Source organism: Rhineura floridana, chromosome 1, assembly GCF_030035675.1.
Source record: "Rhineura floridana isolate rRhiFlo1 chromosome 1, rRhiFlo1.hap2, whole genome shotgun sequence".
NCBI classification, from domain to species: Eukaryota; Metazoa; Chordata; class Lepidosauria; order Squamata; family Rhineuridae; genus Rhineura; species Rhineura floridana.
This window is the reverse complement of record NC_084480.1, coordinates 18,861,746-18,888,574: the sequence shown is the minus strand read 5'-3', so window position 1 is coordinate 18,888,574 and position 26,829 is coordinate 18,861,746. Positions and strand designations below refer to the sequence as shown.

General features: G+C 43.1%; 1 protein-coding gene across 3 annotated transcripts; it reads right to left on the bottom strand.

Annotated features, from left to right (window-relative positions):
• Positions 1 to 3,623: 3,623 nt before the first annotated feature.
• Positions 3,624 to 26,823, bottom strand: C1H18orf54 (chromosome 1 C18orf54 homolog). Of its 3 annotated transcripts, none has more exons than XM_061614740.1 (8): positions 26,487 to 26,823; positions 23,489 to 23,816; positions 21,255 to 21,992; positions 13,363 to 13,513; positions 11,995 to 12,100; positions 10,628 to 10,759; positions 5,770 to 5,840; positions 3,624 to 4,882 (listed from the first exon to the last, which is right to left on the bottom strand). In XM_061614740.1, the coding sequence occupies exons 2-8, from the start codon at positions 23,772 to 23,774 to the stop codon at positions 4,798 to 4,800; spliced, it is 1,569 nt and encodes a 522-aa protein (XP_061470724.1). In that variant the 5' UTR covers positions 23,775 to 23,816; positions 26,487 to 26,823; the 3' UTR covers positions 3,624 to 4,797. The 3 variants fall into 3 exon arrangements, with proteins under 3 accessions (XP_061470724.1, XP_061470705.1, XP_061470715.1); XM_061614721.1 differs by having other exon boundaries at positions 26,548 to 26,823; XM_061614731.1 differs by having other exon boundaries at positions 26,596 to 26,823.
• Positions 26,824 to 26,829: the final 6 nt, after the last annotated feature.

Below are 26,829 nucleotides of genomic sequence, written 5' to 3'. Positions count from 1 at the left end.
CTTTCCTGCTGATTGGAGCCAATCAGAGTGAAAGGAAGCGAGTCAGCCATTGAGGAGACTCTTCTCAGTAGCCAACACACTCTAACACATTCCCCTTTCATGCCGATTGGCTCTCAGCGACATCTGTCATTGTGGGAGGTGATTGTGGGAAGGACTGAGGAGTGTGATGACAAGAGAGTGCAGGCAAGCAAGTGTGGGGGGATGCCTATGAGAGGGCATGACATGACTATCATGAAAGGACCCTGCACTTCTGAATTTATCACTACACCACTGGCTGCACTAGATGCTCAGCCAAGAGAACTCCTCTGCTCTTCCACCCATGCAGAGGTAGAGATGCAGCCTGAATCCGTATTTAAAGTGAGGTTTTGTGCTAAATCTGATATAAAGATTCTATGTCAAGGTGACCCAAACTTTTTTTCCTGCACTCAGTACTAATTTGTTTGCCAGTGTGATTGCCAAGTTTCACTTAACGCTGCATTTCTAGTAAATAAACTTAGGCTATATTCTGTTAACTCAGAAACCTCCTACACAACCAGATCAAGATGGCCCTGGATGTTTCCAACTTGCAGCTAGAGCATTTCTCCTGAGAAAGAACAACACAAGGCAATGAGAAAGGGGTGGCCTCTTGTAGAGATAGCCTAGCTGAAGATCTTGTGCTGTTGCTACTCTAGGTAGTGATCTAGGACATCCCCCCCTCCGACCACTTGAAAATTGCTGATGGTCTGGGTGGACCACTTAATGATTTTTCTGCCTAATGTAAAAATTGTAATGTGCTGTGCTAGATTCTATACGATTATTAATTGTATTTTCATTTGATTGCTGCTTCTGTTTCTTGTATTGTATTTTATTACAATTTGCATTCCATAGAGCTCAAAAGTGTAACACAATAAAATATAAAATAAGAAATAAGCTTAGCTGCCCTGGGTTCCTTCTGGAAGGGCAGGGTATAAATTTAGTAAATAAATAAATAAATAATCAATATGAATATTTAATGAGATAGATGTACCATATCCTATCTTCAGCCACAAGCCCAGACACACTGTGGACCACTTGACTAAAGTTCATGGAGCACTGGTAGTCCACAGACTACAGTGTGGGAACCCCTGACCTATGAGACAAGTCAGGACACTGACGCATCAGACTATTTGGTGCTAGTTAGACAAAGTTCATTCAAATCAACTTCACACTTCAACTGTGATATCTGATAAATTGCACAATATATCTATCTCAGATACTCCTGACCAATTTGGAGTAGAGGCAGTGTTATGATAAGGCAAGGCCCTGAAGCCTGCTAAACAACAATTCCCACCTCACACCCACACCCTCTCGTATGGCTGGTTATGCTTTCCCAAGAGGTTTTGTGCAAAGAATATCAAGGGCAGAATTAAGATACAAAATTAACTAAAGTTACTGCCTAAATGTATCTTCTTCCTTGGCAGGCTTCCCTTAGGCGCCACAGTGAATTCCATTGTTATATGGAGCCGTAGTTTTTCAGGGTCAGTTAGAAATATACACGCGCACACGCACGCACCAGATGCCCAGAGCCCTCCTTTGAGCCCAATTCCTGGGGCTAATGGGAGTTGTAGTTTAAAAAAGTAACTTTTCCAAGCTCTGGATTCACGTGGTGGTGATGAAATGCCTTGTGCTACAATTTTACTACAGTAAATTTGTTATTACTAGTTAATATACACTTGCCATTTATGAAGGAGTTGGAGTCGGAATCGGTACATTTCTACCGACTCCCGATTCCACCCAAAATTGCTCCCGACTCTGACTCCACAGCCCTGTGGAGAACCCAGGGCTCTATGGTCCTGTTTACAGTCTCTGCCCCAAACACTCTCTGCCTTACTAACTGTACTCCAAAGTATTTAATGAAATATAGCATCACAGGGTGATGAGTTTGAAAAGAACTGATAACTTTCACTGGTAAATCAATCAATGAAAGTTTTAGCTTGTTCATGAGCAACAGCAAATTTCAATAGACAGGGATGCAGTTTAAAGGTAGGCCTCATTTATTTTGAGCCAATATTGATTCTGGTGCTACCCTAATTGGGTGTGACGCTTTTGTTTCTGAAATTGTACGATGAACATCGAGTAATATACCAATTAAATTGAACTGCTAACCCTCTGACTTTTAACCAAATAATCAGCTGAAAATTCTTTTAATTGACTGACAGCCCTAATTTAAAACAAGAAAGGTGGAAAAGCTCGTGCTCAGCATGGGAAGAACTCTGTCACAATTATCTCGGGACAAGAGTGGTTTTGAATGCCACAGGGAATTCTGCGTACAGAAACCCAGCTAGAAGATGCTTTTCTGTTGACACATCACGTTACCCTGCATGCATATAGACTGGATTATTACTTTATGAGTTAGTTTGGTGCAGTTGATATATGGATTGCTTCCACACATTAAAAGTAATATGAACCTGTCTGCTGCCATCAATATTTGAAAAGCAATAGCAAGATTTCTGGTTACCCAAATAGCAGACACATTCCACACACTCTTTACTCATTGCAAAGGGAGATGTGAAGCAGGGCCACTCCACTGGCCCTCCCGAGAAGCCAGCTCTATCTGGCTCCTCTCTCCTCACCTTCCAGCAGCCATTCCATCAGGCTGCAGCAGAGAGAGATGAGAAGCAGGGCCTACACCGTCAGCTCTGCTGAGGGGCAAACTCCATTTGGCTACTCCTCTCCTTGAACTGTTTCCATTCCAGCTGGTCATATAGAACTTTTATGTAACTTTAAGAATTGGTACTGGATTTTTTTTTTCTCTGCCCTCCTCAACTCTTTCTTCTTTTGTATCATGTCTTAAGATTATAAACCTTCAGGCAGGAATGGTCTTGGGTTTTTGCTGTATAAATCATTGTGAGCCTTTTTGGCTGAAGAGCAAGGTAAAAATACTTTGAGTGAATAAATAATATAATCAATACGCTGGCTATGAACACTAAGCCCAAGGGGACCCACTGCATGTAATGTTTTTGTGGAAACACCCTCTTCCCTCATCTAGTGCTCTACTGGATCAGAGAAAGGATCCATTAGTCCAGCATTCTCAGTATCCATCAGCTTCTAGAAAGCTCAAAAGCAGCATGAAAGCAACAAGCCTCCCTTGTTGTCTCCTAAGATCTAAAATACTATCTCTGAACAATGCTCCTCCAACAGCAAGTTCTCTAAGCCAAGCCTGGTTGTGGACAAGCAGGTCTTTCACCTAGGAAATTCCAAAGGAACATCTTGTCTCTTACTCATTGTTTTCACAAAGGCAGCCAGTGCATGAAATATTGTTTAGTTGGTGCCCAGGTGTCTGCTCCAACTTGAGGTTTAAAGACAATACATCAGTACATCAAGGGGCAGGAGTTTTTGCCTGATGAACAGACAAATTAAACTGGTTTCCAAATTTTAAGGAAATACTGCACAAATATATTTTGTTTGGGAAGCACCTATTGGTTTCATCCCCAAACACAACTTGAGAATCATAGTTCCATTACCCAAGACGAATTAGAGGAAGAACAATTTGTCCTTTATTCATTAGACAAGTGTTTCGAATTTCAGCAGAGGCTAAATTGCATATGCCCAACAGGCCAAATTCATAAGGGTAGACCCTCAATTAGAAAGCAGAAGAGACATGCTTAGGCTTGTGCTGAAAGACAGGCTTGACATTTTTATTCAAGACAAAGGATTAGGGATGTTGCGCACATTAACTGAAAATATAGCTAAGTGCCCAGCACCAGTAGCACAAATTTCTTTTTTTTAAAAAAGTATCACAGCAATTTTAGAGCAACTACTCAGCCATCAATACTCCAACCTGAAGAACACTCTATCCAGAATAAGGCACTTTTAGAATATTTAGCTCATTTCATTTGGGCGTCTTTGGACAGCCCTTAGTATTTTCAACTGCACTTGTTCTCGAGAATGTGGTTTGGAACCTGCATTTATATGAAAACTCCAAACTATATAGCAAGGTGCCTCCAGGCAGCGAGCAGCAGACACCATAGCCTGACTCTCAAGGTTTCCTAGGATGTATAATCCTATACATATCTAGTATATTTTTGCTTTGCTGCAAACTAATCTTACAATGCCAAGTGTGATTAGAAGTGAAGGGGACACATCCTGTATACTGAGAGAATTAGATTAGGGTTTCTAGCCCTGACGGACTAATCACCCGTTTAATCATATCAGATTGACTCACAAAAAGTAACTTCTGCAATAAGATTGTTCCGACACTCTTGCATCATAATCTGGATTTCCCAAATCTACCTCCTATTAACTTTGGTGTATTACTTGTTCTTTGGATTCTGGCCTCTGTTGCCAGGAGCGTTAAGAATGGTGAAACTAGCGAACCCAAGCAGGGCTTTAGACTTGGCTTTTCTTGACCAGCAGCCACTCATGCTGCATGCTATGGAGGGAACTTGAAAGAGCTGTGTGTGGCTTGGAATGGGAGATGTCAGCTGCTCAAGGGTGTGGAGAAGCCCAAGATTCCACTGGTACCACAAGGCCTTTCTTCCTATGTGCCTGTGCAGCTCTTTGGAGCCTGTCCAGAGTTTTTGAAAAGTTAAAATGTTTTTGGTGGGAACATCCAATCAGACCAATCAGTTGAGCTGAAGTGCTATGTATGCACACTAGTTTGGGATTTATTTATTGTTGCTCTAACAAAGTTTTAGAAATACTGTGGCTCCTTAAAAAAGATTCCCAAGAGTGTCCAGGTCATGATTAGCAGACTGCCCTAGGAATTTCCCCCACTACACCCACTGTCAGTTGTGACGCTTCATTCACTCAGTGCACAAATTTTTGACAATCTTTGCTTCATGTCTTGATAGATTCTTTTGGTTCTTCATTGCCACCTGTATCTTCAACCAGACCTTTAAGTCGAGATAAATGATGTAAAGCCCTATAAACAAAAAAACAAAACAGAATGTATGAGCCTCTTTGTGCATATTTGTTTTATGCTGCACTTTGCATCTGCTAGATCAGCCCCAAAGGTCTGTCTAGCCCAGCCTTCTGCTTCTGGTAGATGTCTCCAGGAAACCCATAAGAAGGCCATGATAGACCTCAGTTATTATTATTATTATTAATTAAATTTCTTAGTCGCCCATCTGGCTGGCTGTCCAGCCACTCTGGGTGCCGTACAAAATAAAAACACACAAATACACTAAAACATTAAAAATCTCAACAATAATAATAAAACCTAACCCACCCCAAAAGCCTGTCTGAAGAGCCAGGTCTTCAAGGCCTGGCGGAAGCTCATCATAGAGGGGGCATGGTGGAGATCATTGCTGTTGGGATTGCATTGATTGGATTGCCAAAGGCAATCAAACAAACCCCAACGTGTTTATTTTACCCCAAGATGGGGTAGCATAAGACTGTATGAATGGGCTACATTCTCAATGGGATACATTGCTCTCAGCTTGTTATACCCTGCCCAACCCACAATGAAGAGTGTAGCTAAGAAACACATATTTAGCATAAATATGATCCAGAAAACAAGTAAGCCAATGGCTAGATTTAAGGCTATAAAGCCGCACAGCATAACTTTAAAATCCTCCAAGCAAGCAGCCCTGTTGCTGCAGTAAGAGCAGTGGCATATGAACCAGGACAAAGGCTCAATCCTGAAGAAGCTCCATTCCCTTAATTTCTCTTCTTCATGATGGTGCTGCAGGCAGATCAGGCACTAATACGGATGTTCTGGCTCCTATTTCCCTGGCATGACTGATTTACCAGAGAGAGAAGGTGAAATGCATGAACTGGGATCTCGCTCCAGTTGAGGAAACTGCTTACCTCTGAAGGGACTTTCTTACAGGAATTATATCACGATCACACAGTTTAAATTCCACATCTTCATCTGAAATCTGAAAAAGAAGCAAAACTGCATAGCTCAAGGGCTCCTTTCTTTTTTTAATATTCTTCCTCTCTATCTTGGAAGCTACAGTTTAAAAGGTCATTTAAATTTCCTGTGAATAAGCTAATAAGCATGGCTTTATTAGAATATAACTTCCCGAGGAAATATACTACTATATATCAACATTGGTACAACACAGAAAATTGGGCATAAATTTTAAAAGACAAATACAGTAGTGGCCTTGCAGTTGATATTTTGGGCTTCCCATCTAGGCATCTGGTTGGCCACTTTCAGAACAAGGTGCTGGACTAGATGGGCCATTGGCCTGGTACAGCAGGCTCTTATGTTCTCATTAAAAAAATCAACCTCCTTTAGATATGGTGAAATACAGTAGTCAGTACTGTGAGCTATCAAGCCCCTGGTTCTAATCTCACCTTGGCAGGTGCAGCACAATAAAGAAACCCAAAGAGAGAAATGGCCTCAAGTTAGTGACATGTATTCATTCAAGATTCTTATATCCTGCCCTTCCTCCATCTGGAGCTCAGGGCTGCTAACAATCAACAGATAATCATACTAAGTAACATATCATTTTAACCTAAGCCTAAGAGTTAAGTCTGTCATTTCAATTGAGGGGATGTTGCTAGTCATATGCACAGGACATGGCCTTTGGCAATCCAATCAATGCAATCCCAACAGCAATTGTAAAAGTCTGCCCCCCAGGAGAGAAGCCCATTGTTCAAATCTATATCTTATCAAGCTACCTAAAAAATGAATGGCACCACCTGTCTTCACAAAAGAAAAGTCAATTACTCTGACCATATGACTCATAATAGGTATGGAAGTAAGGATGGACAACTTGCCTGATCCAATCAATTCTGCATTCTCCTTTGAGGCTTTTGTCCAAAAAGGTATAAAAACTGGACTCCTAGAGCCATTCTGGGTATGAAATCACCTGCTGAATCGCTGTTCTGGGTTCTGGTTACCCAGTTCTACTGTGCTGAATATCACTCTACCTGAAATCGCCTTCAAACTAATCCCTCACACACACTGTTACTGCGCCATCTCCATTATGCTAATAGATATGTACTGTTGCTGAGCTATCCCTCATTGAAGTGTTCAATGTGTATATTTTGATTCTGTGTGTGTATGCTCAATAAATATCCCCATGCTTAAGACCTGTGTGAGTCTAAGTTACTGGGTAAATCTGCCAAGACTCATGTCTAAAGATCCTATTTCACAAGACTCCTAGAATGTGTGAATGTGAAACACATATCTACAGAGGAGTCTTGCTAACAACCAACCCTGGAACATAAGGGTGAAGGTTAGGTAAATAACAAAAACAACAACAACAATTCATAGTAGTAGTAGTAGTAGCAGGTGGTGGTATGTGCAACTGAAACAAATTTTCTCCCTTTTATCCATGCTTTACTTTTCTCTTCTTTCCCTGAATCAATTTTTAAACAGCAAACCTCAGAGAGCAGAGGCCTGGCCTCTTATGCTTAACAAAGTGTCACTGAAGATGATGATAACACTAATACCGTTTAGTTGGTTGGTTGGTTGGTTGCCCATCTGGCTGGCTGTCCAGCCACTCTGGGTGACATATAAAATAAAAACATACAAATACATTAAAACATTAAAAATCTCAACAATAATTATAAAATCTAACCCACCCCAAAAGCCTGCCTGAACAGCCAGGTCTTCAAGGCCCGGTGGAAGCTCATCATAGAGGGGGCATGGCGGAGATCATTTGGGAGGGAATTCCATAAAGTGGGGGCCACAGTTGAAAAAGCCCTCTCCCTAGTTCTCACCAGTCTAGCTGTTTTAACTGGTGGGATAGAGAGAAGGCCTTCTGAGGCTGATCTTGCTGAGCAGCATCCCTGATGATGTTGGAGGCGCTCCTTCAGATAGACTGGGCCGAAACCGTATAGGGTTTCAAAGGTCAGAACCAACACCTTGAATGGGCCCCGGAAAACAACCTGTAACCAGTGCAACTCCTTCAGCACTGGAGTGATATGATCTCGCCGGCGGCTGCCTTTAATCAGGCGAGCCGCCGCATTCTGTACCAGTTGCAGCTTCCGGACCGTTTTCAAGGGTAACCCCACGTAGAGCGCATTACAGTAATCTAGGTGAGTGGAGACCAGGGCATGTACCACCAATGGCAGCAGATGGTTGGGAAGGTAGGGACGCAGCCTCTGTATCAGATGGAGTTGATACAGTGCCACCCGGCTCACAGACGAGACCTGAGCCTCCCTGGACAGCTGGAAGTCAAGAATGACCCCCAGGCTGCGGACCTGGTCTTTCAGGAGCAATAGTACCCCACTGAGCACAAGGTCAATATCCCCCAACCTTCCTTTGTCTCCCACAAACAGTACCTTGGTTTTGTAGAGTTCAGCTTCAGCTTATTCCTTCCCATCCAGCCACTCACCGATTCCAGGCACTTCGATAGGGTTTCTACAGCCAACCTCGGTGAAGGTTTGAATGACAGATAGAGCTGCATGTCATCAGCATACTGGTGACACTGCAGCCCAAATCTTCTGATGATAGCCCCCAACGGCTTTATATAGATGTTGAACAGCATCGTGGAGAGGATGGAGCCCTGTGGCACCCCACAAGTGAGAGGCCAAGGATCCGAAACCTCATCCCCCAATGCCAGAAAGGAACGGAACCACTGCAATACAGTGCCCCCTATGCCTAACTTCTTCAGGCGGTCCAGAAGGATACCGTGGTCAACGGTATCAAAAGCTGCTGAGAGATCCAGGAGGACAAGGAAGGTACATTCACCCCTATCCAATGTTGGCTTGTGTGTTGTTGTGTGAAACAGCATACATTACGTTGGAGTTAAGTTGAGCAAGAAAACGTCTTCAGAGCATGTTAAGAGTCTTTATTAAGACATTAAGGCCAGAGGCTTAAGAGTAAATACATGTAGAGATTCTTCAGTCACCCCCCCTTCTGGTACATCTCTCTCCATAGCTAAACACAAAAGACAGCCTCTTAGCTCAGAGGCATAATTCAGAAGAGCACAACACATAGTCTCTGTTAGAACTTTCCCAGTCGTTATCAGATGGCTACCATAGCAACGACCCTGGCAGTCCGTTCCCAGACAGATCATAGACATAACTCCCCCTTAACCACAGTTACGTCTTCACACTTGCAGGCTTCATGGAAAACTACTAGAGACAGTAATGCCAACTGGTCACCAGCCCAACATCCAATGCCCTCCTCATATCATCCACCAATGCGACTAAGGCCGTTTCAGTCCCATGTCGATTGAAATGGATCCAGATGATCTGCTTCCTCCAAATGCACTTGCAACTGTTTCGCCACCACCCGCTCAACCGCCTTGCCCAGGAATGGCAGATTTGAGACTGACCCACTTTCAAAATTGTCACCAAGAATAACTGAAAGAGCATACATGAAATACCATGAACACTTATATAAATACTTATAGCAATGAAAAAAATGGAAATGGACTGCCTTCAAGTTGATCCCAATGTATGGCGACCCTATGAATAAGGTTTTTATGGTAAGTGGTATTCAGAAGGGGTTTACCATTGCCTTCCTCTGAGGCTCAGAGGCAGTGACTGGCCCAAGGTCACCCAGTGAGTTTCATGGCTGCAGTCTGTTTCTGCTTTCAAAGGAAGTATGGAACTTCTCCATCTTCTGCTACCAATTATATAATCAATTTGATTCCTATATTGACCATTTGGTGATGTCCACATGTGCAGTCATCTTTTCAGTTGCTCAACCAATGTTCTTGCAAGAAACAAATTATTGGCTTCACAGAATTCAATAAGTCTTTCTCCTGCTTCATTTCTATCTCCTAAGCCCCATTTTCCCACAAATGCTAGTTCTTCTCTGTTCCCTACTTTTGCATTCCAGACCCCCATGATTATCAGCACATCTTGTTTTGGTGTGTGATCAATCTCTTCCTGTACTCCTGCGTAAAATCTCTCCAATTCCTCTTCTGTGTTTGCCACTGGAACATAGATTAGGATGATGTTAATAGGTTTCCCGTTAACTCTCATTGATATCACTCGCTCAGACCTTGCATTATAGCTCCTAATTGCTTTTGTGACATCACTTCTCAGTATTAAAGCAACCCCATTTCTTCTTGATTTCTCATTTCCTGCATAAAATATTTTGTAGTTGCCTGATTGAAAGTGTCCCATTCCTGTCCATTTTAATTCACTCATGTCAAGCACTGTAATGTTGATGCATTCAGTTTTTTGCTTTACCATTTCTAACTTTCCCTGGTTCATGCTTCTTACATTCCATGGTCCTATTGTGTGCGTCGTACAACTCCGGACTCTCCTTTCACATCTGTGCACATCAGTCTCTGGGCTTCCTTTCGGCTTTGACCCAGCTGTGTCATTAGTCACAGCGCTACCCATACTTGTCCTTTGTTCTTCCCCAGTAGCTCGGTGAGTGCCTTCTGACCTGGGGGTCTCATCTTCCAGCACTATTTCGTGTTGCATTTTGGATACTCTGTTCATAGGGTTTTCATGGTAAGAGGTATTCAGAGGTGGTTTACCATTGCCTTCCTCTGAATTCGGATGCATCTTAGTCTGGTATCTCAGTTTTGACCATTCTGCCTTGGGTGCCCCTGCTAGGAGTCTAGTCTCTCAGCTTCTGACCCCCTTACCACATTAAGGTGTTCATCCTAGAGGAGGTGAGTTTAGATAGCTATGTCCAAATTTTTAGAGGTTACTTATTCAGTCAGCCTTTTCGGGGAGGGGGGGAAATAATACAAAAGAATTAACCATCAAGGGCAGCCTCATTCAAAATGGAAAAACTTACTTTTTTAAATTCCTCTTTTTGTCCAGCTGTTTTGTTCACGTTAAAGCTGCGCTGAACTGCTTGAAGATTAAACAGCATTAACTTCAAAGTTTCCACAGGGCCATGGTGATTCCCTCCAGAAAATGTATTCTCCTAGAACCCAAAGAAAGACATAGTAATCAAAGGACACTGATCACAATGCAGCAGCTGGAAAAGTTCTTCACCACCCAAAAAAGTTCAGGATTGTTATTTAAGAAGTTTTTTTTCCACCATTGCTCCAATTCTATAGAGGATTCCATAGTTTCTTGAGGGGAAACCCGTGGGGGAAGGGCCATATGTCAGTGGTAGAGCATCTGCCTTGCATGCATAAGTTCCCAAGCTCAGCCCCCCCGCGTCTCTAGGTAGGACTGGGAGAGATCCCTGCCTGAAACCCTGGAGAGCTGCTGCCAGTCAGTGCAGACAAATTAGGGTAGCCAGTTAGTGTAGACTTGGTATAAGGCAGCTTTCCTGTGTTCCTAGGATGGTGCTTGGAGAGGCTCTTTTTCCATTTTAGTATTATGTCTTCACACAGAAACACACATTTAAGCGATACTGATACTCAATTAGCTATATCTGACCAAGATGTTAAAAACAATTCCATCAGAAATCTACTTTCTAAACTGTGGCCGCTTTGGAAATACTGGCATTTGAAATGGAAACACACTATTTTTAAGTAGAACTACAGTTTGCGTCTCTGTTGGAATGGCTTTTAAAGATGTTTTTAAAGCTTTTTTTAAAAAAAGATGCTTTGTTTTAATATGTTTTTAATGATGTTTTATTTTAATATATTTTAAAATCTGTTTTTTGAGATGTTTTATTTTCAGTGTTTTCTTTGCAGCCCGTGGCTCTTCTGGGAGCAAGGTTGGGATATGAATTTAATAAATAAATAAATAAATGTCTCAATGCTCTTCCTTATTTTATTTATTATTTTTTAAATTTCTATCCCGCCCTGCCTCCCAGAATGAGCCCAGGGTAGCAAATGAGAACACTAAAATACTCTAAAACATCTTTAAAAACTTATTAAAAGCAAAACATCTTGAAAACATGTTTAAAAAACGACTTTAAAAACATCTTAAAAAGCAATTCCAACCCAGATGCAGATTTCCTTCAGGAAACCCTCTGCTTATCGCTGGGAATTTTGGAGCGTGTTCTCAGGCACACAATCCATTCACATGGAATAGTATTGTCAGCCCTATTTGGCTTTAATTTTGCCACCAAAGTACCCCCGAGAACATACTTAACACACCCCTGATTAGTAGTGGAACTTCAGGGGTCCCTAGGAATACAGTTTGAAAACCACAGTTCTAAGAAAGTTAAGCTCTCCAACCAAGCTTCAACTTTTAACCTACCTGCCTGTCATTTTTTAAACAGTCTTCCAAAAATTCATTAACAATGCTGGCTTTGGGGTTTTGCAGACAGGTCTCCTCCTCACAATACACGGGCACTGGAGATTTCCTATAGACAGATATCTGGAGCTTAATGACTTGTCTGAGATAGTTATTCATTCTCAGAAATGTTTTTCTACATAAACCAGTGGGAAAACCAAAAACAGCCCTTAAAGCCAGACAGTGTAATATTTCATGAGTGTTATGATTTGCAGTTCAGTTTTTGTCAGCAGAGTTAAATGTGTTTTTCTTTTAAACACACTTTAATGCCCACATTAAATATTCATGTTGATTTTAAAATGTATTAAAATGCTTCTTTTATTTCTTATATTGTATTTTGTTGTATTATGGAGTGCAAATTGTAATACAATAAAACACAATATATAAGAAATAGGAGAAGCAATCAAAGTACAATTTAAAAGCATACGGCATCTAGGACAGCGCATTAAATTTGCTACAGCAGTGGTCCACCATGTGGTCCACCACGATCATCAGCAATTTTCAAGTGGTCCACTGGAGGGAGGGAAGTGTGAGAACCACTGCCCTAGAGCGTTTGCAGACAAAGGCCATGCCAACTATAATCCTCACCATAATTTCTAGTGATCTCTGCTGACATCATGCCATAACATTCATTACTCTGTTGTCATTCTGTGCGCAAGTCTACATTAGAACACAATCATGGGCCTCATGCCAGCTGGGGAATGGTAGAAAAGACAATAGCACCACTTGAGGTTTCCCATTGCAATTACTGACCAGCCTTCTCCAGTACTAGAACCTGGGTCGTATGAGGAAAGTGGATTGTGAGAGATGCACGAGAAACAAAAAGAAGTATTTCTTCAGACAATGCATAATTTAATGTACGGAACCTGCTGGGACAAGATATGGAGATGGCCACCAATTTTGATGGCATTAAAGGGGGACTATACAAAGTCATGAAGGATATAGCTATTGAGGACTAGTAGGCACGATGTCTTTATGTAACCTCCAGTATCAGAAGCAGTACGCTTCTGAATTCATTACGGGCTTACTATAGCCATTTGTTTGGCCACTGTAGGAAATGGAATGCCGGATTAGACAGGCTTTCCACCTGATCCAACAGGTGTTCTAATGTTCCCTCAAAAATAGATAGTTCCTTGTAGAAAAGTGTCCCTATACTTTGTTCATGTTCAGGTAGTTTGGAGGTCTGCTGTAAAAACGAGTATGGTGTAGTAACTATGTTGGCTCGTTTTTTATTAAATTTATATCCTGCCCTTCCACCCAAAGGAGCCCAGGGCAAACTGAAACAACCCTGTGCTTCCAGAACAAAGTTATATGGATGTCTTGTTTACTCACAAACCAAAAGGAACATTATCCCATGACCTTTCAGCTTCTAGTATGTCCACTGTACAAGGACTGCCATCATTTTTCAGGACATTGGTTAATTCATCAGCAGAAGATTCCAGATTTCTCTTCACCTTCTGAAGTAATAACTCAGTATCATCATCTAAAATCATTTATTGAAAGTCACAATTAAACGTAAGTCATCTTCAATTAGTATCTGGCATATACTGCATATTATCTGAAACAAGACGAGTTATTGCAACAGCTAAGGTCTTCTTAACAGAAATAATGGTTCTTGGAGGCTTGACTTCTTTAACACTGATTATATTTATTAACTGACAAACTTAGCTTACAACAAAACTATGCTCTGCTTCTACAAACTGTGAGGAAAAGGAAGAGAGAGAAAATATAGGTGGGAAACCTAGTTACTTTCACTTCTCATAATATTCAATAGGAGGTACATAAAAAGATATCCCTTTGGGCCTCTCTATGTGTTACATCCAAACCTTTCCCCTTAAAGGGACAACAGTTTCAACATGAGTATCTAAAGCTATACTTTTGCCTTTGCCTTTAAACTCTGAAATACATGCTGAAAAAGTCTGTTACAATAAAACCAAATATAGTGTGGTATTTTAAAGACTCACAACACAATCTTAACTATATCTATTCAAAGTTGTCCTATTGAATTCAATGGGGCTTACTTCCAGGTAAGTGAGGTTAGGATTGCCGCCTAAAACATTTAAATTGGCACATGCTTTTTGTGATCTAGAGCCCACTTTATCAGATGCATGAAATGTTATCCTCATTTGGCAGACAGTCACAAATACAGAGATCTAGAGAGAAAATGTAAACAGTGGGACCAAAGGCCATGAAATAGAAGGAATCCATGAGTTATGCAAAGGCCAAATGTATACAAAAAACCCCCTATAACTGTTCTTATCTTGGGTCAAATTTATACAAGATAAGAACCGTGACCATTCATAACAAATTACTGCTGTTACGAATGCTCTCTTACCTTTTATGCATTTAACTTTTGCACAGAAATGCCACAATCCTCAAGACCCCAAGATGGTGTTATCAATTTACTTAAAGGACTTTGTCAATTAGAGTGACCCATCTCATTGATTAAGTGAGTGAATCTAACACGCCCAATTAGAACTGGAACTGGGGAGCAGAAGAGAAGCACAATCCATCAGTCAGAAAACTATGGGCTGCTGGTTTGTCTGTGTGAGTTCTGTGTACTTTGAAATCTTAACTGTTGCTTGCAACCCACCTTGAGAATCATCTGATTGAAAGATGGGCTATAAATCTTTAAAATAATAATTGTAACCGCCACCAAAGAGGTACTTTAGCCACTTGGAAAGACTTGTGCTTGGTAATAATAATGGTTTCTCACAGCACAATCCATTCAAACCACTCAGTGATAATCAAAAATCAAGAGCCTAACCTGCAGGCTCAATCCATCTGTAGCTCTGTCTGTATTTATCCAGTCAGTGCAAGTGGCTACACCTGTGAGCTTCTAGTCTTAAGCAGTCAATTGTCTACCATAGTCTCATAGCAGATGTGGGGAGGGGGATTCATTTTGTTCTGTTTCTAGCCTGTTGCAACTGAAGGACTTTGAGTGAGTTGCAAAACATTAATCACAAGACATGCAATTATACTGATTACATCCCCATTTTGCCCTGTCTCAGACCACTAAGCTGAAAAGGGTCTTATATTATGTCCAGACAGCTAGTCTCATAAGAACATAAGAAGAGCCTGCTGGATCAGGCCAGTGGCCCATCTAGTCCAGCATCCTGTTCTCACAGTGGCCAAACAGGTGCCTGGGGGAAGCCCGCAAGCAGGACCCGAGTGCAAGAACACTCTCCCCTCCTGAGGCTTCCGGGAACTGGTTTTCAGAAGCATGCTGCCTCTGACTAGGGTGGCACAGCACAGCCATCATGGCTAGTAGCCATTGATAGCCCTGTCCGCCATGAATTTGTCTAATCTTCTTTTAAAGCCATCCAAGCTGGTGGCCATTACTGCGTCTTGTGGGAGCAAATTTCATAGTTTAACTATGCGGTGAGTAAAGAAGTACTTCCTTTTGTCTGTCCTGAATCTTCCAACATTCAGCTTCTTTGAATGTCCACGAGTTCTAGTTCTCAGTGGTGGCCCCCGAATTGTGGAATAGTCTCCCCGAGGAGGTACGCCGGGCGCCGACACTATTATCCTTTCGGCGCCAGGTTAAAACCTTTCTCTTCTCTGAGGCATTTTAATTTAAGTTATTTATGTAAATGCTGTAATTTCTATTTTAGATGGTGTATTTTTATATTTGTTATACTGACTTTGTAATTTTATTATTGTATATGTTGCTATGTTTGCCGCCCAGAGAGCTGTTTGCTAGTCGGGTGGGATATAAGCTGAATAAATAAATAAATAGTATTATGAGAGGGAGAAGAACTTTTCTCTATCCACTTTCTCAATGCCATGCATAATTTTATACACTTCTATCATGTCTCCTCTGACCCGCCTTTTCTCTAAACTAAAAAGCCCCAAATGCTGCAACCTTTCCTCGTAAGGGAGTCGCTCCATCCCCTTGATCATTCTGGTTGCCCTCTTCTGAACCTTTTCCAACTCTAGAATATCCTTTTTGAGATGAGGCGACCAGAACTGTACACAGTATTCCAAATGCGGCCGCACCATAGATTTATACAACGGCATGATGATATCGGCTGTTTTATTTTCAATACCTTTCCTAATTATCGCTAGCATGGAATTTGCCTTTTTCACAGCTGCCGCACACTGGGTCGACATTTTCATCGTGCTGTCCACTACAACCCCGAGGTCTCTCTCCTGGTCGGTCACCGCCAGTTCAGACCCCATGAGCGTATATGTGAAATTAAGATTTTTTGCTCCAATATGCATAATTTTACACTTATTTATATTGAATTGCATTTGCCATTTTTCCGCCCATTCACTCAGTTTGGAGAGGTCTTTTTGGAGCTCTTCGCAATCCTTCTTTGTTTTAACAACCCTGAACAATTTCGTGTCGTCAGCAAACTTGGCCACTTCACTGCTCACTCCTAATTCTAGGTCATTAATGAACAAGTTGAAAAGTACAGGTCCCAATACCGATCCTTGAGGGACTCCACTTTCTACAACCCTCCATTGGGAGAACTGTCCGTTTATTCCTACTCTCTGCTTTCTGCTTCTTAACCAATTCCTTATCCACAAGAGGACCTCTCCTCTTATTCCATGACTGCTAAGCTTCCTCAGAAGTCTTTGGTGAGGTACCTTGTCAAACGCTTTTTGAAAGTCTAAGTACACTATGTCCACTGGATCACCTCTATCTATATGCTTGTTGACACTCTCAAAGAATTCTAGTAGGTTACTGAGACAGGACTTTCCCTTGCAGAAGCCATGCTGGCTCTGCTTCAGCAAGGCTTGTTCTTCTATGTGCTTAATTAATCTAGCTTTAATCATACTTTCTACCAGTTTTCCAGGGACAGAAGTTAAGCTAACTGGCCTGTAATTTCTGGGATCCCCTCTGGATCCCTTTTTGAAGATTGGCGTTACATTTGCCACTTTCCAGTCCTCAGGCATGGAGGAGGACCCGAGGGACAAGTTACATATTTTAGTTAGCAGATCAGCAATTTCACATTTGAGTTCTTTGAGAACTCTCGGGTGGATGCCATCCAGGCCCGGTGATTTGTCAGTTTTTATATTGTTCATTAAGCCTAGAACTTCCTCTCTCGTTACCACTATTTGTCTCAGTACCTCAGAATCCCTTCCTGCAAATGTTAGTTCAGGTTCAGGGATCTGCCCTATATCTTCCACTGTGAAGACAGATGCAAAGAATTCATTTAGCTTCTCCTTTACACACGCTTCATGGTAGCCACTTCTATGGTGTCAGACTACACAAATGCGATTTGTGTGTGACTATACTGCAGCCATCTGGCTGGAACAGATTGTGAGGGTCTTTCCTACCTGATCAACACAATACCTTCTAGTAGGGGTACTAATCCAGTAAAAAGACACACAAAATTGGAGTACTGCTGCACTGACTGCAGCAAAGTATGGCAGCAGCAAAGAGAAGTACCTCCCTTGGGGCTGAGTGACTTTGTAAAAGGAGTCTGAGCCTTGGGCTCTAGCAAGTCACCAGAGAAACCGAGTTTCACAGTGAAGGAGCAGCTGAGAACATTTCACCACATAATCCTGCAACCTGTTCACAGCAGCAACATCACTGCCAGGACCAGAGGAGGATGAACAATGCAGGTCTCTGAAGAAGAGGTTTACAATCTCTTTGAATAGTATCTTATAAGGCCGAGACTGTCCTCACTGGAGCCCCTCGGGATTTCATGGAAACCATGACTTCCTGGGAACTGCACCTTAGTAATATAGGGCCCACCCATGTAGCCGGTCATGCTCTTGACCTTGTGTTTGTCTCGGGAGGGGAGGGGAGGGAAGTGCTCTGAAAATGGGGGCTGTTCTTTCTAACCCCGTGTCATGGTCAGATCACTACCTGGTGAATATGGACCTCTCAATGCCACACACCCTCCTCAGGGGACAAGGACCTATTAAGATGGTCCGCCCCAGGTGCCTGATGGATCCTAAAGGATTCCTGAATGCGCTGGGAGAATTGGAGCCGGCTGAAGGCCGCCCGGTCTGTGAGTGGAATAAGGAGATCACTAGGGCAGTAGACCGGGTGGCACCGAAACGTCCCCTCCCCCTGTATAGAGCTCAGATAGCACCTTGGTATACACCACAGCTCCGGGGTCTGAGACAGGAGGTGAGACGACTAGAGCGCCGGTGGCGGAAATCTCGCTCTGAAGATGATCGGACACTGGTTAGAGCAGCAATTGCTGCCTACCAGGTGGCAACAAAGGCAACAAAAAGGGAATTCTTTGCTGCCTCTATTGCGTCCGCAGAGTGCTGTCCCAGGAGGTTGTTCCAAGTGGTCCGAAATCTGGTCAGTCCAGTTGCTCAGGAACCCATGGAGCATTCTAAAGCCTCCTGTGACACATTTGCTAAACACTTTGCCGATAAAATTGAGCATCTGAAGAGCATGATTCCGTACGCCGTGGAGACAGGAAGCGAGCCAGAGCCGGCCAGTTGCATTCCGGTCCGGTGGGATCAGTTTCAGCCTCTTCCCTCTGAGGAAGTGGACAAGGTGCTCTCTACTGTGAAGCCAACCACCTGTCTGCTGGATCCTTGCCCCTCATGGCTCATTATGAGCTGCAAAGAGAGACTGAGCGAAGGGATCAAGGCAATAGTAAATGCATCCTTGGAAGAGGGTGCAATGCCATTAGCCCTCAAGGAGGCAGTTATAAAGCCCATCTTGAAAAAGCCCTCCTTGGATCCCCAAGAGTTGAATAACTTCCGCCCAGTCTCTAATTTACCATTTCTGGGCAAGGTGATTGAGCGAGTGGTGGCCAAACAGTTACAGACACACTTGGATGAAACGGATTATCTAGATCCATTCCAATTGGGCTTCAGGACTGGACATGGAACTGAAACAGCCTTGGTCGCCCTGGTGGATGATATGAGGAGGGCGTTGGATAGGGGAGAATATACCTTCCTCGTCCTCCTGGATCTCTCAGCAGCCTTTGATACCGTCGACCACGGTATCCTGTTGGATCGCCTGGAAGGATTAGGAATAGGGGGTACTGTTCTACGGTGGCTCCATTCCTATCTCTCAGACAGATGCCAACGGGTGGCATTGGGGGATGAGGTCTCAGACCCTTGGCCTCTCAATTGCGCAGTGCCACAGGGTTCTATCCTCTCCCCCATGCTATTCAACATCTATGTAAAGCCGCTGGGGGCCATCATCAGGAGATTTGGGCTGTGGTGCCACCAATATGCGGATGACACTCAGCTCTATCTCTCGTTTAAGTCCTCACCAGAGTTGGCTGTGGATACGATGTCCAAGTGCCTGGAATCCATAAGTGAATGGATGGGAAGGAATAGGCTGAAACTAAATCCCGACAAGACCGAGGTGTTGCTCGTGGGAGATAGGGGCAGGTTGGGGGATATAGACCTGGTGTTCAATGGGGTAAGATTACCCTTAAAAGACCAGGTCCGCAGCCTCGGGGTCATTCTTGACTCCCAGCTGTCCATGGAGGCTCAGGTCTTGGCAGTGAGCCGGGCAGCTTGGTATCAATTACATCTGATAAGGAGGCTGCAACCCTACCTTCCTGCCCATCTGCTCCCATGGGTGATACATGCCCTGGTCTTCTCCCAATTAGACTACTGTAATGCGCTCTACGTGGGGCTACCCTTGAAAATGGTCCGGAAATTACAACAGATACAGAATGCGGCGGCACGTTTGATTAAGAACAGCCGTCGCTGTGATCATATCACTCTGGTGTTAATAGATCTACACTGGCTACCAGTTGTCTACCGGGCCCAATTCAAGGTGTTGGTGTTGACCTTTAAAGCCCTATACGGTTTTGGCCCAGTTTATCTGAAGGAGTGCCTCCAGCATCACCAATTATGCCGCCTAACAAGATCAGCCACACAAGACCTTCTCTCGGTCCCACCAGTTAAGATAGCGAGGCTGGTGCGGACCAGAGAGAAAAGGCATTTTCAGTTGTGGCCCCCACCCTCTGGAACTCCCTTCCTTTTGACCTCCGCCATGCCCCTTCCTTGATAGGTTTCCACCGGGCCTTAAAGACCTGGCTGTTCAGGCAGGCCTACGGGACCTCTGGGGTGGGTTAGTTTTTAATATGGTAATATTATTATTGTTGTGGTCCTCATTGGCTTTTATTGTATTTTTACTGTGAAGTTGTACGTCGCCTAGAGTGGCCGTTAATTTGGCCAGATAGGCGACTCACAAATAAAATTTTATTATTATTATTGACTATAATCATCATGTGACCACCTCCTCTAAGCAGCTGACAATTTCCTCCTGCTGACTACAGCCCAGGGTAGGAATTACCATACAAGGCCGCAGAAATCTAGTGCAAACATAGTGCTGCCCAGTTGCCAGCTATGGTTAGGTAATTAGGCATGCCCCATGGGCACTCATGCTCTTCCTCTACCACTTTCACTCTTGGTGCTAACTATACCCCAGCCATGTTTTTTAAACTGGGACTTGACAGTTCTTTAAAATCTTCATTGGCTTTTCCAGGCACAATTCAAACTACTTGTTTTAATCTATAAAGCAGAGATGAGGAACATTTAGCCCTTGAGATGTTGCTGGACCACATCTCCCATCATTGTCAATCATCAGGCAAGCTGGCTAGGGCTGTTGGGAGGTGCTTCAGCACCTGGAGAACCACAGCTTCCCCACATCTGCTATAAAGTCATAAAGAATTAGGACCAGACTACTTTTTCCCCAGATGAATATGAGATCCCTGCTAAGGTCTTTCTCCAGGTGCTCTTACTTATAGAAGTGAGACAGGCGCCTATTGGGGAGAGGGTATTTTCTAGAGTGGTGCCCCAGTTGTCGAACTATCTCCCTAGACTTATTTTCCTGGTGTTGTATTTACTGTTTTTTACACAATAGGGTAAATCTGTCCAATTTGCTCATGTTTTCCAACAATGGTTAGCTTTATTAGCTTTAACAGTTTTTATCATCATCTTTACTGCTCTTTTGTGTTTTGATTAGTTCTAACCATAGTAAGCACCATTTTGAAATCCACTAAAAATCATGGTTTCAAACTGTGGTTTGGTGCTAACTGTGGTTAGTGAAAAAACAGGCTCCTAGTTAACTCAAAGATTATAATGGAAGAGGTCAGGAGAAGTACATGAGCTTGCAGGGTACTACTGACACCCAATCACATTTAAAGATTGAGCAGTACTGTGTCTGCACCAGGCCAAACGGTATAATGGTAGTAGAAACATGTAAGAAACATTCTGGATTCATTTTCATATTACATTTCAGAGTCTCGTTGACAACCAAATGAAATGCCTCTGTGAGTTACCTGTAAGTGGATACTTCTGCTCTCCTAAGCCTTGGCTATTTTGGCTATTTCTTTGAACTTCGTGCTCATTTTGTAGACACAAAAAACCATTATGTCCAAAACATCCAGGGTTGTTTGTTCTGTCCACATTTTGACTACTTATCAATGTCTTGCTATTTTGCAAAAATGTGTGATTGTTCTCTGCATCGGGTGTCCAGGTAGAACTTTCATTGCTTGAATCCGGCAAGAGATTATGACTCTTCAGCCAGATTGGATACTCAAAGTCGGGAATGCTACTTATCCCCGAAACGCTTAAGTCAGATTTCTGGCTTGTAAGCCACCTTGGATAGTTCTTATGAAAAACAGACTCAGAATCATCTTCTTCAATAAGCTGATTCTTCAAAGAATGCCTAGAGTGGTGTTTGTGAAATCTCTGCTGTGCGTGCACATTTCTGCTAGATTGTTTGTATGAAGGGGAAACAGCAGGATATTTGGGAAAATTCAACTCTTCTTTATTGCCAAAGGATGAAGTCTGATGAGCACAGGAAGCAGACGATATCAATGACTTCCTGTTCAGGTTGATACCCTTGGGCACTGATCTGAAGGCAGCAGCATGGATAAAAGATACAGAACCATCTGCAGGGTACGTTAGAAGGTCATCTGTAGTGAGACTAAGCATATCTGGATCATAAGCAGCTTTTCTCCTCAGATATGGTGCAACCGAACCTAATGCAGCTTGCTGCTTAAAGTTCTCCAAAGCTAAAAAGCAAGAAGTGGTTTTATATATGTGTATTACAAAACTGTAAAAGAAATCCCCCCCAAACACCTTTAAAATATTTAACAAAGGTACAATTGCACTAGAAGTGCATTAAAGTTGCAAACATATACATACTTATCTGGGAATAAGTCCCTATGAACTCAGTAGGACTTATCAAAAGACATGCAGAGGATGACACACATAACTACTGACATGAGTGCTTTCCTTCTCAAGTAATGTAATGTCCAATAAAAATATGGAAGTTGGAACAGCTGCTTCTATGAGGGGTGCATGTCGGGAATGCATCTTTGCTCATGGAAGCTGCCACTCTTGAGTTCTGTGAAAATGCTTAATCAGACATTATACTACTCATGTGAATCAACTGCAACAAGACTCTTCATTGTTTTTATGTGAGCTGTTCTTTATTAACATTATCAGCTGATTTTGTCCCCAACATTGGCAAAGTCATTCTGAGAAACTAAAAGCCATATACCCTAAACGTTCTGGCTACAACTATATGTTCTGTGTTGTCACTTCCCCCCAACCCCAACCCCACCTGAAAGATCACACAGCTCCAACTGATAGTTGCCCTGGGAGAGCAGAAAGGAAGCAAATACTGGCTTCTGCCACTAGCAAGGGGGCCTAGGGCCACTGGTAGGCTGCTTCCCTATAACATCAAGGTAAATGTGAGACCAAACAGGTCTCATCCATCACAAAAGGAGCAGCTGCAGGGAGCTTGCAGCCCCCGCCTGAAAGAACACAGAGCTCTCCAACTGCCTGTTGCCTTCGAACTGTAGAAGCAAGGGGAAAGAACACTCTGACCAAAGGAACAAGTAATTGCTATTCAAGCAAGAACACCTGCAAGGGAAGGTCAACCTGGCCTGACCCGGATATAAATGCCCTTTTATAGCGCACCATTTTGTTCTGGCCTTGAAGCACTGATCTCCCTCCTCTACCTTTTCCCTCCACTCCTCTTTCCTTGAGTGTCTTGACTTTTTAGTTTGTAAGCCTGATAAGCAGGACTTCTCCCTCTCTCTTTTTATTGATGTGAACCCACTTAAGAAAAGCAGGACAAAAATACAGTAAATAAATAAATAATACTTCCATGGCTTGAATCAAGATACATAAAGTCTTTACCAATTATTTCCTCTCCTATATTATTCACATCACTGCCATCATTTAACATGAATGTATAAAAGAAATAATCAGTAGCTGCTACAGGATTATCACAAAAATCACTGGCCCTCATCTCAAGTGATGCCATGAAGTTACTAAAGTTACTATGCTGGTGCATCATCTTTTACTGACATCCTACGTACAAGCTCACCACTCATCCCCCACTGAAAACCGCCAAAATGTCACGGCATAAAGAATGCAAATAAAGCCCAAATTATATAAACTGAGCAAAAAAAACCTGTGCCTTAGCTGCAGCACTCGAAAGTGACTCTTAATATGAACCAAGGTTTTGTCCTTACAGAAAGGAAAAACACCCACATACCATACTTGTGCTTGAAACTGTCCTTTGAGGACCTCAGGTTTTTAGGAGTGCTCTGGGTAATGCAGATTTTTCCAGGTCTTACTTCTGATGACGCAAGGCTGAGATCAAAATCCTCAATATAGGCCTCCAGAGCTTGAGATGCAGACCTATAAAGCTTGTGCTTGTACTGGATTGAACTGTGGGAGTTCAATGAGCCACTGCTATTGCTAAGGCTACAATCTGCCAGAAGAGAAGACACAGTTGATTCCGGGGAGTAGATATTGCCTTTTTTAATCAAGCAAGCCATTACTTTTCACCAAATGGTCTCCTGGAACTGCTAGACATGGTTCTGAAAAATGTTAAGTGCGAAAGCAGTGAGTCAGCCACCTTGAGCTTTACTATGTGTGATTTTCTTTCAATTCATCATGAATTTCACATTTTGCAAGAACATTATCTTCTAGTTTGCACTTAAAATTTAACATTCAGCCTGATACTTTAAAACCACTGATCAAAATCAATATTCATACTGAATTGTAGAACAGTAAGAACAAATGAGAACATAACAAAAATTGCATCACCACCCCCAAAAGGGGCAGAACTGAAACTATAAGATTAGATACACGCAAAAGAGAACTTTCCAGACTTGCAGAAACATAAATAAATATCAAATGCAAGTAACATGTGATAGAGAATGGGGAATATTAGTCAGTAAGGTTCAGAACAGGACAACAGAATGATCAAGGGGAAGGAGCAACTCCTTACGAGGCAAGGTTGCAACATTTGGGGCTTTTTACTTTAGAGAAAAGGCGAGTAAGAGGCGACATGATAGAAGTGTATAAAATTACGCATGGCATGGACAATGTTGATAGAGAGAAGTTTTTCTCCCTCTCTTGTAACACTAGAATTCATGGACATCGAATGAAGCTGAATGTTGGATAATTCTGCACAGACAAAAGTATTTTTTCATGCAGCGCATAATTAAACAATGGAATTTGCACCAACAGGAGGCAGTGATGGTCACCAACTTGGATGGCTTTAAAAGAGGATTACACAAATAAGTGCTATGGAGTTGGAAGCAATTTTGGGTGGAGTCGGTAGAAATGTACCGACTCTGATTCTGACTCCTTCATAAATGGCAAATGTATATTAACTAGTAATAACAAATTTACTGTAGTAAAATGGTAGCACAAGGCATTTCATCACCACCACGTGAATCCAGAGCTTGGAAAAGCTACTTTTTTGAACTACAACTCCCACGAGCCCAATCCCTGGGGCTGATGGGAGTTGTAGTTTAAAAAAGTAACTTTTCCAAGTTCTGGGTTCATGTGGTGGTGATGAAATGCCTTGTGCTACCATTTTACTACAGTAAATTTGTTATTACTAGTTAATATACATTTGCCATTTATGAAGGAGTCGGACAGTGGAAAAATAGAGGTCGGACTTGGAGTCGAAGGTTTGGCGTACCGACTCCACAGCCCTGACACAAATGCATGGAGGGTAAGACTATCAATGGCTACTAGCCATGATGACTATGCTTTGCCTCAGAGGCAGTATGCTTCTGAATACCAGTTGCTGGAAACTGCAGGTGAGGTGAGTGCTCTTGTGCTCAGGTCCTGCTTGTAGGTTTCCAATAGGCATCTGGTTGGCTACTGTGAGAACAGGATGTTGGAGTAGATGGGCCATTGGCCTGATCCACCAGGGCTCTTCTTATGTTCTTAATATAACACATGCTTTGCATATGCAAACCTCCCAGATTCAACCGATGGCCTTTCCCAATCTGGCCTTCTCCAGATGTTTTGGGGTACCACTCCATCAGCATAGGGTGATCTGATGCAACTAGGGTTGCCAGGTCCATGGCCTGAGACTGATCCTGTATTTTTAGGAGAAGAGAAAGCCAGGAAAAGTGCAGGTGTTCTTGCATCTCTGTAATGGGGAAAACCACAAGGTGGAATTCTTCCTTCCCCCTGCACAACTTTGAAAGATATAGAAGATATCTTGGTTGCCAGGCCCGGGTAAGCACTCCCAGGTAATCACAAGCAGCAGGAATCCAACCAGAGTTTACTACTTTAAGGCTGCAATCCTCCAAAGTACCTACTTACTTGGAACAAAGGGCAGCGCCAAGAGGAGCTCGCCCCCTCCTTTAAGTATATTTCGCCCACCTAGAAATATACTTTGCCCCTTCTGTTCCCCGCCTCAGATTCTTTTTCTGAGGCCACTATTACTTGGCAGTAAGCCTTACTAAACTCAACAGAACTTACTTCTGAGCACAGTCATAGGATTTTACAGTAAATCTGTCATACTTTAAGTGACCAAGACGCTTTGTTGCTTTTATATCAGAAACGGGCTCCTTCCCCCCCCCAAGAATGGCTTTCTCCCCCACCCCCTTTCTGAAACCTCCTTCAATTCTACAAAGAGGCAAACAGAACCTACTCACATGTTCAACTGAGAGTCTACGCGAGCGAGAAGGGGAGCATGAAACAGGCGCTCACATTTGCACCTGCTGCCAGGTAACATGCGCATTTGTAACTATCACACATTTCTCCCCCTTACTCATGAATCTGCAGCTGGGCAACAGGTTTGTAACTGTCACATATTCCCTCCCCCCATGCATGAATCCGCAGCCGGGCAACACACGTGTTTGCAACTGTCACCCCCCCCGTTACGTCTGAATCCACTGCTGGGCAACAAACGTTTGCAACTGTCACACATTTCCCTCCCTTACGTGTGAATCTGCCACCAGGCAACCTTAGTGTTGTAACTATCACACATCTCCCCCTTACATGTGAATCCATTGCTGGGCAACACACGTGTTTGTAACTGTCACACGTTCCCACCCTTATGTGTGAACCCACAGCCAGGCAACATGCATGTTTGTAACTGTCACACATCCGCACCCTTACGTCTGAATCTGCCGTCAGGCAACACACGTGCTTGTAATTGTCACACTTCCCCCCCTTACGTGTGAATTCTCAGCCGAGCAACATGTGTGTTTGTAACTGTCACACGTTCCCACCCTTACGTCTGAATAAGACGCCGGGCAACACGCGTCTGTAACTGTCACACGTTTCTCCCACTCTTACGTGCGAATCCGCAGCCGGGCAACACGCGTGCTTGTAAGTCTCACTCACTTTCCTCTCACGTCACGAGAGAAGCCTACTTTCCGACGACGACACCGAGCCACCTCAGTAACCCGCGGACTCTCCGCCTCCTCCCGCCCACTGGTTTGAAAGGGAAACGCCACCTCTTTCAAAATGGCGCCGGCTGGGCCCCACCGCGCAGGCTCCGTCGCGGCCCGGAATTCACTGCGACAGCAGAAGCTCAGCAACGTTCGAGAGCAGCGCGCCTGGGACCACAACTCCCGA